The sequence below is a fragment of the Chenopodium album genome, chromosome 2, assembly GCF_948465745.1.
Source record: "Chenopodium album chromosome 2, dcCheAlbu1.1, whole genome shotgun sequence".
NCBI classification, from domain to species: Eukaryota; Viridiplantae; Streptophyta; class Magnoliopsida; order Caryophyllales; family Amaranthaceae; genus Chenopodium; species Chenopodium album.
This window is the reverse complement of record NC_137835.1, coordinates 79,328,257-79,340,649: the sequence shown is the minus strand read 5'-3', so window position 1 is coordinate 79,340,649 and position 12,393 is coordinate 79,328,257. Positions and strand designations below refer to the sequence as shown.

The 12,393-nt window shown below is 35.4% G+C and overlaps 2 protein-coding genes across 2 annotated transcripts; one reads left to right on the top strand and one right to left on the bottom strand.

Moving 5' to 3' along the window:
• The first annotated feature begins 1,363 nt into the window (after positions 1–1,363).
• Positions 1,364–7,870, top strand: LOC145602094 (ATPase 11, plasma membrane-type-like). The gene is made up of 22 exons (XM_081658244.1): positions 1,364–1,515; positions 1,660–1,792; positions 1,926–2,045; positions 2,244–2,342; positions 2,429–2,566; positions 2,685–2,819; positions 2,911–3,090; positions 3,214–3,420; positions 3,509–3,628; positions 3,710–3,829; positions 3,916–4,038; positions 4,143–4,247; positions 4,351–4,495; positions 4,601–4,765; positions 4,891–5,129; positions 5,251–5,283; positions 5,394–5,475; positions 6,214–6,374; positions 6,525–6,731; positions 6,835–7,017; positions 7,107–7,285; positions 7,570–7,870. Exons 2-22 carry the CDS (start codon positions 1,739–1,741, stop codon positions 7,664–7,666), a joined length of 2,892 nt encoding a protein of 963 aa, XP_081514370.1. The 5' UTR covers positions 1,364–1,515; positions 1,660–1,738; the 3' UTR covers positions 7,667–7,870.
• Positions 7,871–9,110: 1,240 nt separating this feature from the next.
• Positions 9,111–11,763, bottom strand: LOC145602087 (protein NRT1/ PTR FAMILY 2.11-like). Its single transcript, XM_081658231.1, has 4 exons — positions 11,514–11,763; positions 11,226–11,443; positions 10,152–10,711; positions 9,111–10,070 (listed from the first exon to the last, which is right to left on the bottom strand). The coding sequence occupies exons 1-4, from the start codon at positions 11,593–11,595 to the stop codon at positions 9,152–9,154; spliced, it is 1,779 nt and encodes a 592-aa protein (XP_081514357.1). The 5' UTR covers positions 11,596–11,763; the 3' UTR covers positions 9,111–9,151.
• Positions 11,764–12,393: the final 630 nt, after the last annotated feature.

Sequence of the window (12,393 nt, the reverse complement as noted above, 5' to 3'; positions counted from 1 at the left end):
TTTTTATAATAGACGTTTTAAAAGTCTAGCTTGTTAACTTTTATATTATGGGTAAATTAGAATACAATGACAAAAATAACTTATTTTGGATTTGTTTTATTTTTATTCTATATTTTAATACTTGTATTTATATATAAATGTGAATTAACAGAACATGATTTATTTTTAGCTAAGATGGTAATATAATACATGTTGTTTTCATTCAATGAGGTAAGGATACACGTGACACATACACAAATCGTATTTTTTTTCCACTTCAAAATTAGCATGAATTTAATAAATTTAACTAATTTTTTTTTTATTCATTATATGACATATATCATATGATTTTGAAAAACAAAAAACCAAAATCTGAAAACCACAGTGATACCAAACGAACCTTAAATCACGGAATTTGACAATAATTATGACAAGGGCCTATTCTGATTTAGTAAACTGAGTTGAAATGAACTGAACTATACCGATTGGAGCTAAACTGAACTAAATTGAATTGTTTACGAGAGAAGGAGTTTAGGAACTGAGTTGAATTAAATTAATTGGAGCTGAATTGATCTGAAATTAAGCTGAATAGAACAGACCCTAATTACGAAGTATTACAAAAGCAACCACCGCGACGACAATCAACCGATGGTGCACATGACTACGGAGTACATGAGAACAAGAAATCACAAAAAAGATTATAATAGTAGTATAAGAGATTTCATCTGGTACGACATGAAATAGAGCATGAAGCACCTGTAGAAAAATCAAATAAATATAATCACATAAATCCACGGCTTAAACATTAATTAATAATTACATGTAATTAATTAATTGATTATGGTTGGACTAATGACTGTTATAAGTGCCGTTTTGTACGGAATCTAAACACCTCATATGTCATTTTTGACAGTAGTCACAGTACTATATATTGACCCTTTATCATTAAAATATTTGATTAAAATTAAAAGGTTAGGTAAACTAACAACAATTTTCTTCCTGCCATTCTAAAAAAAAAGGCACAATATTTAGCAACCCTTTCCTATTTAATTTAACAAATTCCTTATTATCCTCATATTTGAAATTGGAGTATCAATTTTTATAAAAAAGAATTTGAGAGTATTTTTTAAAAACTCAATTTTTATTTGAGGCGAGTTTTAACGGGTTCTAGCAAAAGAATATATCGATACAATAAGGAAAGAAAAATAATTCAAGTGAAGTGTAATCAATCAATTAGGCCATTTATTGAATAAGGCTGGAAGCACATGGCTTTTGGTAGGTTTATAACTTTTATTTAGCAATTTCTAAATTAATTTTTGGCTTTTCCCTCTATTTTTTTAATTAATTATATTTATTTATTTAAATAAACAAAAAAAAAAAAAATTAGCAGAATTTTTGAAAAAAAAAAAACATGAATGAAATTAGTATATTTATAAGTTAGGAGAGAGAAAGACCCATATTATGATTTGATGTTATCAACTGTTACTGCTTCGTTTCCACTTCTTTGGAATTTGGGTTATCTCACTTGTTATCTGGGTATACTGCCTTCTTCCTTCCAAACCCTACCTGATCCTTAAAAATCTCATTTTTTTTTTATAATTATAATTTGTTTATATATAATTTTATCATACCTACCATTTTTCTGCTTTCTTATAGTTTTCATGGTCTTTTTGTTTGCAGCTTTCTTTATGGTTATGATCTGTAAATTAAGTTTTTAGTCCAAAAATAAAGGTGAAGTTAAGTTTTGAGTTCAGAAAAAATGGCTGAAAAGTCTGAAGTTTTGGAAGCAGTGCTGAAAGAAGCTGTTGATTTGGTAATGGATCTGTTTTTTTATTTTTTATTTTTGATGGGTATTTATGGCTAATTATTCTTGCTTAAAATTTGTAATTTTATTTGCTCATTTTGTTGGTAATTTTTAATTTTATTTGGAAAATTTGTGGGTGCAGGAGAATATACCTCTGGAAGAGGTCTTTGAGAATCTAAGATGTAGCAAAGAGGGGCTTACAACTGATGCTGCACAAGAAAGATTAACAATTTTTGGTCCCAATAAACTTGAGGAGAAAAGGGTAAGATTCTTGTTGTTTTTTTGCCATTTTTAGTAAATCATTTTTTTTACATATTAATTATATATAATTTGTGTATTATAGTACAATTTTGCTGAATTATGATGATTATTTTTAATGATATTATGGATTATGTTGCTACTAATTAATGTGTAATGTTGATATATTTACTCATGATTATAAATTATGGGTGTGGTTTAGGAGAGCAAATTCTTGAAGTTCTTGGGGTTTATGTGGAACCCTTTATCATGGGTTATGGAAGCTGCAGCTATTATGGCAATTGCTCTTGCTAATGGAGGGGTGAGAATTTCTTAATTTGCTTAGTGTACTGCTTAGGAAAATTTAGTGTTTTCGGAATCGTGATTTGTACCTTCTAAATTGATCAGGGCAAGCCTCCTGATTGGCAAGATTTTGTGGGAATTATTACATTGTTGGTGATTAACTCGACAATTAGCTTTATCGAAGAGAACAATGCTGGTAATGCAGCCGCCGCCCTCATGGCTCGTTTAGCTCCTAAAGCTAAGGTACTCACTAGACTACTTGTTTTGTTGAAGTCGTAATTCGTCCTTATAAATGGGATGTATTGATGTTAATATAATCGATTATGTTCTTTATTTGGGTTGCAACAATTGCTATGTAAAGGTCTTACGTAATGGAAGGTGGAGTGAGGAAGATGCAGCAGTATTGGTTCCTGGTGACATTATTAGTATCAAACTAGGGGACATAGTTCCAGCAGATGCTCGTCTTATGGACGGAGATCCTTTGAAGATTGATCAGGTAGGACATTTTAGTGATGTTATTGAAAGGATAGAATATTCTTAGACGATAAATTAGTTGCAATTAGTAACTGGAACCTGTATGGTTGCAGTCCTCATTGACGGGAGAGTCCCTTCCAGTTACAAAAGGCCCAGGGGATGGTGTATACTCTGGTTCTACTTGCAAACAAGGAGAAATTGAAGCTGTTGTCATTGCAACTGGTGTGCACACATTTTTTGGAAAGGCGGCTCACCTTGTTGATTCCACTAATCAAGTTGGTCATTTCCAACAGGCAAGTACAACAAATATGATGTGTTTATTTTGTTATTGATACTTTGTCATTTGTGATTAGCAGTCTAGCACCATTGCCCTTTCTACAGTTGTGGTGATGCTGAAATGTTGTGCAATTCTGTAGGTTTTAACAGCAATAGGGAACTTTTGTATCTGTTCTATTGCTGTTGGAATGCTAGTTGAAATCATCGTCATGTATCCTATTCAACATCGTGCATATCGCCCTGGAATTGACAATTTGCTTGTTCTTCTCATTGGAGGAATTCCTATTGCCATGCCCACTGTTCTATCAGTCACGATGGCAATCGGATCACATCGCCTAGCCCAGCAGGTTGGTTTTCCCTAGCAAGTGTTATTCATATTGACTAGTTTACTGCTTTATTGCTGTACAATGCTAAAAATTACGTAATGAACTGCAGGGTGCCATTACAAAGAGAATGACTGCAATAGAGGAGATGGCTGGTATGGATGTTCTTTGCAGTGATAAAACTGGAACTTTGACATTGAACAAGCTCACAGTAGACAAAAATCTGATCGAGGCAAGTTCTGTAGCCTCTGTTACTTTATTTGAAAACCCATCATAGTTCATGCTATTCATATTCAAGTGAAATCTGTTGCAGGTATTTGCCAAAGGAGTGGATGCAGATACTGTTGTGCTTATGGCTGCTCAAGCCTCCAGGATAGAAAACCAGGATGCAATAGATGCTGCAATAGTTGGCATGCTGGCTGATCCAAAAGAGGTTGATTTATTGATCTCATGTTGTGTTTGTTTTATTCCTTTGCTTCTTCCTGCACTTTTTTTAGCTGATATGATCACTTTTTATAGGCTCGGGCTGGCATTCAAGAGGTTCACTTTCTGCCTTTCAACCCCACTGATAAAAGAACAGCATTGACTTATATTGACAGGGATGGTAAAATGCATAGGGTCAGCAAGGGTGCTCCAGAGCAGGTATGTTAGTAAAATCCCTTTTATCCTAATAACAGGTACTGTATGTAGTTTGTTGACACACATCATAAATATTATTTTTTTTAATTTTTTTTATTGCATTTCAGATTTTGAATCTGGCTCACAATAAGTCAGACATCGAACGAAGAGTTCATGCTGTTATAGACAAGTTTGCTGAACGAGGCTTGCGTTCACTTGCTGTTGCATACCAGGTGATTTTCTATCCCTTATGAAAGGAGTTTTTTCCAAAAGGGATAACTAATTATTGTTGAAAAATTATTGACAGTTTTTAATACTCTGTACATGCTCTTTCAGGAAGTTCCAGAGGGGAGGAAAGAAAGTCCTGGAAGTCCATGGCAATTCATTGGTCTCATGCCTCTCTTTGATCCACCAAGACATGACAGTGCAGATACTATAAGGAGAGCTTTGAATCTTGGAGTAAGTGTAAAAATGATCACTGGTAAGTTTGTCTAAACTCTGTAAGAACATTCTTTTTGGGCCTTTGGGGTGTATGCACTAGAAGCTAATGCAAATGTCATTGCCACAATGGCTGAAATTGTATCAGGTGATCAGCTGGCAATTGGAAAGGAAACTGGTCGTCGTTTGGGTATGGGTACTAACATGTACCCTTCATCGTCTTTACTTGGGCAGAGTAAGGATGATTCAATTACTTCTTTACCAATTGATGATCTGATTGAAAAAGCGGATGGGTTTGCTGGTGTTTTCCCTGGTAATTTACTACTATTGCAACCGCATTAAAGCCTCTTCCATTTACTTTCATTTCTGGGCAGATTATCTGCATGTTGGATTTATCGACATATATTTGTGGCTTTTTGACATTTTAAATTAATCCAGAGCATAAATATGAAATTGTCAAGCGATTGCAAGCTCGGAAACATATTTGTGGAATGACTGGTGATGGAGTGAACGATGCTCCGGCTCTTAAGAAGGCTGATATTGGGATAGCTGTTGCTGATGCAACCGATGCTGCTCGTAGTGCTTCAGATATTGTTCTTACTGAGCCTGGTCTTAGTGTTATTATTAGTGCTGTTTTGACTAGTCGAGCAATCTTCCAGAGAATGAAAAATTATACCGTAAGTTTTTTCTTGGAATATTTTCTTCACATTTTGTGGTCTATTCAATAAGGAGGCAGTATTTACTTAAATGCCACTTTAACTTTCCGTGGCTTTACCTTTCTTCTTTCCTGCCTTGCAGATTTATGCTGTTTCTATTACCATTCGTATTGTGGTAAGTTACTGTCTGTGTTTTGAGAGAATTTTGTTGTGCAGTCCCTGTGGCTGGTATATGTGTGATTATTTCACAGATATTTTCTTACAGTTTTCCTTTCTGAATGACAGCTCGGCTTCATGCTATTGGCTCTTATATGGAAGTTCGATTTTCCACCCTTCATGGTTCTTATCATTGCCATTCTCAATGATGGTATGCTTTTGCTTTTGTTTTATGTGTTCTCATGTGTCATTTTCTCTCTATCCGAATCCTCCCCTGTTTCAAAATAATGTTTATAACTATTGACAAGATTTCATTCATAGTTCATTATAGATTTTAATTTCACCTTTTACATCTCATATTATTTTTATCAACCTTTCACTTGAAGATGCAAACCCTGTGTTGATATATAGAGGCTTATAGTTGGTAATAAAATTTTAGAAGACCTTTAATCATGAAACTGCTGGGGAGTAAAATCTTTGCTTGGGTTCTATCTAGATACTCTGCTTTACCACTGTAGAATAGTAAGTTTCAGCAGACTAGCAGAGCATGTAATACTGGCTTCTCATCTATTAGCCAATTGTATTGAGTATTTGAGTTACAGGATTCTGTTGCTCATTTGTGCTCTCAGTTCACTTTCTAATCTACATTACTCTGGGTGGTTTGAGGAAAAAGGGAAGCAATACCCTACCCCTGTGTATCTGTTAAAAGGAAAACCGACATAAGTCCCACCTCTCCAGTACTACTGATGAATACTCCTTTTTCCCTATTAGAGGAAGGAATGATTACTATGGAAAATTGTTCTAAAACCAACTTCGATGACTTTGAAACTCTGATCCTTTTCTGTGGAAGTTTATACATTATTCCAAAAATCAATTGTTCCATTGAAGAGCTTCTCAAATATATATGGTGTACTTATTCTTGCTGATTGACTATGATTTCGGCCTTCAGGTACCATTATGACCATATCGAAGGATAGGGTGAAGCCATCTCCTATGCCAGACAGCTGGAAGCTCTCTGAGATTTTTGCCACTGGAATTGTCATTGGCAGTTACTTGGCAATGATGACGGTGATATTTTTCTGGGCAGCATATGAGACTGATTTCTTTCCGGTATGTGGTTGTGCTTTGACTAAACATAGTATTGACTGTTGAATTTCAACTTTTTCTCTTATAATTTTTTATTTGTGTAGTTGCATCCACATTTCTGCATTGAATTTTCATAGCTCATTAAGTTGACCAAGTTTTCTGGCCATTCTGCAGAGATTGTTTGGGGTTTCACACTTAAACAGACAATCAGCTACTACTGAAAGTGCACGTTTGGTTATCACGCACAAGCTTGCATCTGCTATATATCTTCAAGTCAGCACAATTAGTCAGGCTCTTATTTTTGTTACTCGATCTCGAAGTTGGTCATTTGTGGAGCGTCCTGGTCTATTTCTAGTTGGTGCTTTCATAATCGCCCAGCTGGTAAGTAGTTTTTATGTCATAATGTTCATTTTTTAGCTGACTTTTTAAGTTCATTTGCTTTGATTCCTAGGTTAGATCTTAATTCAGCTTTTCGACCTTGCAGGTTGCTACTTTGATTGCAGTATATGCAAATTGGGCCTTTGCTGCAATTGAAGGGATTGGTTGGGGTTGGGCTGGTGTCATTTGGCTATACAATCTCATTTTCTACATTCCACTTGATTTTGTCAAATTCCTCATCCGCTATGTATTGAGTGGAAGAGCTTGGGATCTTGTTATTGAACAAAGGGTATGGTTGGCAGCAAGTTATTGCTGGTGTAAACTTTGAGAAAAACGTTATTTTTGTGCAATTACTTACTGTTTTCTCTATATTTGCAGATTGCCTTCACCAAAAAGAAAGATTTTGGAAAGGAAGAACGTGAACTTAAGTGGGCACATGCACAAAGAACTCTCCATGGACTACAAGCACCAGAAGCGAAGATGTTCACTGAACGAACTAGCTATCATGAACTCAATCAAATGGCTGAAGAGGCCAAGAGAAGAGCAGAAATGGCTAGGTAACTTTATTGTGTAGAAGGATGTTATTGAATGTTCCCTATGTTCCTTGGTTTTCTTTTTTTTTTTGTTTTATTCTTTTTTTTTTTATACTGTGTATGCCCTAGATAGTAGTAAGATGCATGAAAAAGTTGGTACTAAACCACACTTTATAGCTTATACATGAAGGGGAAAAAAAAAAAAAAACACAGATTTTGACCCGAACAAGTACTTTGCTGTGCGACCTGGTGCATATAATGGAGATATACAAATTCTCATTTGCTCACTTGAACTTACCTTGTTGCAGGTTGAGGGAACTTCTTACTCTTAAAGGACACGTGGATTCAGTGGTGAAACTAAAGGGGCTCGACATCGAGACTATCCAGGGATCATACACTGTTTGAGGTTAAACCCATGGTTATACAATAGCATTAAGTATAAAATGCTGAGCGTAAAGATTAGTACAGCATGTAGTTGTGAGTTAGATTTTTTTTTTTTTTTTTTTTTTTTTTTTTTTACAAACAACTTCCTTATTTGTGTAAACATGCTTTTGCTATTATGAAATGAAAAGTTCTCATGGTTGGTTCTTGCCATCCATTTCCCATTCATGGTCTTCTCTACATTGCTGTTGCAACTTGCAAGTACGGCTTATAACATAATTGTACAAGCTGTTACAGTCGGGCGCCTTAGATTTGTCGTTGTCCTTGAAGTTCCATTGCTATTGGTAAAAAGTACTTCGTATATAATTGTCACTTACATCTGTTAAATTAGCTAACAGAGAGGTTTTATACTCAAAAGGAACTTATTTGTGATTCGGAAGATCACTTGTGCTTTGAGGGTTTTGAGGAGGAGCAAAGAACTTATGGGTTACATCTCGTACAAGTTACAAGTAGACTCGACAACACCGATCTTCATTAACCCCAGTTAAACTGTAACATAACTAAAGTTACATGACATAACTAGCACCTGAATTGAATTCAGGTATATAATGAGTGTATGTTTGGTTTAGCAAAACAGAAAGAACGGTTAAAGCATAATTGCATCAGCATTTGATTTAGATGAGTTTTTTTTTTACATTGTAAGTGCATTTGCTGGTGGATAACACTAGCTTATTTACTAACAATGTTAAGAGGCTTGTTTCTGCACGATTATTCCTGAAGCAGATTGTTCTTTGATGCTTCTGTTAGAATGCTATAACTTTCAAAGCCTTCCATGCCATTCTTTCGAGAGTTGGAAATACGTCTACTTTCAGACGAATTGTCCGACTAAATCACCTAACACTATGGCAACTAACAAGGCGCGAAATGTCATTAGTGCTTACTCAAGTCTAACAATAATTTCACTAATTGGCATTTAGAACTTTTCGTCCACTGTTATTAGTCATATATGAGTATAAATAGACCTTTTTTGTTTTTAAACGTTTTTGTTGTTTCTAGTTTATTATTGTCAAAGATTGTATAAATTTCAAGTTTATAAAAGTCATACTTTATTTTTGGATTGTATTCTTGTGATTGATAATGCACTTGTCTTTTGACTCTTTTCTATCAATTCCATCCATTTCTTTCGCATTTTGTAGTTTAAAGCATGTGGAACAGGACATGTAGAAAGTTGGCTCTTAAAGCCAAAACTGCAGTAATTGTGCCTTGACATTTTCTCTACTAGAGGAGTAGGAGGTTAGGGACCATCTTTACCTCTATTTTGTCGCGCTCTCATAGCTTTGAATCTTATTTTTCTAAGAAGTACTTGGATCACAATAATGCAACTTCATCCCCAAATGTATGTTGTTATGATAAGACATCGTAGAATTCGATTTAAATTATACAAGTATATACGAAGTACTTGAGTAAAAGTTGGAAATTTCTTGTTTCTGCATTTTATTATTGTGAAAATCATACAGCTCCCTTATGAGACTCACTAAGATCTACACACCCAATAGGCTCTGCATCTATTTTCTTGGCATTTTCGCTACTGCCTTTATACTTGAACCATTTAGCACAGACAAGGAAATAAGCAAAATTGAAGGTACATAGTGCAGCTATCATGTAATAGAAGTAGTCTAGTTTCCCTTTGTTAAGATCCTCGTCTAACCAATCACCTGATGCGCCTTTTTTTGTTGTTCTATGAACTATGGAGATCAGAAAACTGCTTAAGTAGCTTGACATTCCGATGCCTAAAAAGAAAATGGATCCAGCAATGCTCCTCATGTTCTCCGGAAACTGTTTGTAGTAGAACTCTACTTGACCGATTGCCATGAATGCTTCAGCAAACCCTGCTATGCCTAAAGGAAAAACCAGCCAAAAACTTGACATTGAAGAAATCTCTCCTTTTCTTGGGAGATTTCCGAGTGTTGGTTGTGTAAGAGCAAGATTCCTGCGATGACTTTCTACTAACCCTGCCACAAGCATGGTTACAATAGATAATATTATTCCGATTCCCATCCTTTGGAGGATTGTGATTCCACCCTCTTTTCCCCTGATTTTTTCGAGGAATGGTACTAATACTCGGTCATAGATTGGGATCCAAACAGTGAGGCTTATCATCATGAAAACAATGTAGGATGAAGCTGGAATTTGAAAATTTGTTTTTCCAAGGCGTCTATTTGACTGAAGTGCTTGGAATATCACGTACGTGTGCATTTGCACAACAGGAACATGGTATATTATAGCTGATGCCCATATAGGTAACACTCTTAGTACACATTTCAACTCTTCTACCTGCTGCATCGTGCAGAGTTTCCAGGCGTCTACTGCTGAGCCATCCGGTTTAATTTGGTCTTCAGGGGTTATAATCGCGGCCTTCTCAAGGAATCTGAAAAGATTTCATTACATTTTCAGGTATTGAAAATCTAAACAATGTTGTCAACTTTGCAATCTAGTGCATTTTTCATACCTGAACTGATTTGTGTGAGGTAATTTGGAGTTGATAGAATCAGAAGGCAAATATTTGAGTACAGATTCAAACTGATGAGAATTCGGGTGTTTCAGTTTTCTTTTTCTAACAGCAGCAACTATAACCTGCACTAAATTCACCATAGGACTACCTTCGGGCTTAACCTTTACATAGATCTTCGAACCCATGAAAAACAGTATACAAGCTAACAGCATAAGAGCCGCGGGAATGGCTAACCCAATACTCCAACTCACATTAGACTGCACATAAACTATCAGTGTCAGGGACACCATCTGTGCAAAAGTGTAAGTGAAGAAGTACCAATTGAAAAAACTGTTGATCCCTCGCTTTCCTGATTCTGTATTGGGGTTGAACTGATCAGCCCCGAAGGCTAAGTTACATGGCCTTATGCCTGCTGCTCCTACTATCAGCAGTCCGAACCCCATCAGCAAAAATGCTAACTGCCCTTGTGACGGTCCATTGCAGACTTTTGCTTCGTCGCCACAAGGGGATGGATGAAGTTTCTTGATTACTGATGTTAAGTCTATCACAAATAATCCCTGAAAACAGTTTGCAGAGAGTAAGATTTTGCTTATATTCAGGCATTTAATTGTAAAGTTTGAAAAGGTTTTTTTTTTTTAGTTCGACTGTTCGAGTTTTCTGTTGTCCAAATCATCTGCTTAATCATTGCTAGTTATAGTATTATTTCAAGAAATAAAACTCTGCAACTTGAAAATGAAGCAGAAAAAAACAGGAACTAAAACATCCTAAATTTGATGTTAAAGAGTTTGTTCAGAATCTCTGTCAGTTATGAGATTTCGGAAATTGTATATCGTATGATTTAAGCTGCATAACAAACCTTAAGTTAGTCATACGTATAGTTTTTACTACTTATGTTAATTTTGTCAAAGGACTGCAGAAATTAGAACTAACAGTCTAACTGCAAAGGTAAGCTGCAAGCATCTGACACTAAATCCTGCTATATTACTGTACTATTGCACCTTAGTTCAATTGTTGCTCTTTGAACATGGAAATACTTTCTGATAAGAGGATGCAAGAGGCAGATCAAAGTACCAAAAACGAGGCAATCGTAGCGAATCCCAAGGTGGTGTAGCGGCCAAAGTAAGTATCAGAAAGGAAAGCACCTAGCAGAGTTGCAAAGTTGGTTGTACCATTGAAGACAGTGATCAAAGTTGTTGCTGTTATAGTCTTCATGTTAAAAACTGTTGTTAAGTAGACCAACAAATTGGACAAGGTACCAATTGCCCCGAGCTTCTCAAATGTCTCGTTTCCTGAAATTTTGTACACAATGATTAGTTTGATTACAGTAGTACAAAAATCGCGATAATGGTATATTCTTACCTATGATGAAAGGCATGGCCTTTAATCCTTTGTAGTTGAACTTTGGCTTTTCATTATCTACAACTGTTTTAGGTTCTTCCATGGCTATTCCTGAGGATTATGTTGCTTCTTTTGTTTTTATTAAGTTTATAGTGCTTTGCTTGAGTGAGCTCTTTATAAGTCAGAAATATTGGTGCTAAGTTTAATTATTGAAGGCTCTTTGATATAAGGTTTACCTACCTTGACCTCTTTCCAAAAAGAGAAGTGGACCTTCCTTAAGAAAATTTCTATACCTCATCATGCTCTTTGATTTTTTCAAAATTTACAATACTGTATAGATGGTTAAAAATATGTCATATGAACGACGACTAAAACCTTTAGCAACGAGAACAATCTAGTGTTTATTATCTTCACCTAGGTAATTTTTCACTATTACACATTTGAACTAACTACGACATGTTATATTTGTGTATTAAACTCGTATAACTTTTAACCTGAACTCAACTTATTTGAAATTACTAACCCCAAACTTTAGCTTATATGAAATTATTGTTATTTTCCGAAATTGGCTAGATTTAGAGTATGATAGGACGGAGTAATAAGACACATCTATCCCTTGGACTAGAAAACAACTTTCCCTACCTTGTTTCTTGGGGTTCATACAATAAATTCCCTTGCATCTAAGAGTGCCACATTATCAGGGTCACAACCACACATCATATATCATTCTCAACGGATTTTGCTCAATAATTTAAGGGTTAAATTAAACTGAATCAATTCTCTTTATACTCTGTAATAGAAAACAAAGTTTCTAATACGGAGTATAAATATATGATTGGTTTGAGAGTACGTCGAGTAAGACATTTTTAGTGTTACGAGACAAACTAGACGTCAGCTTGCC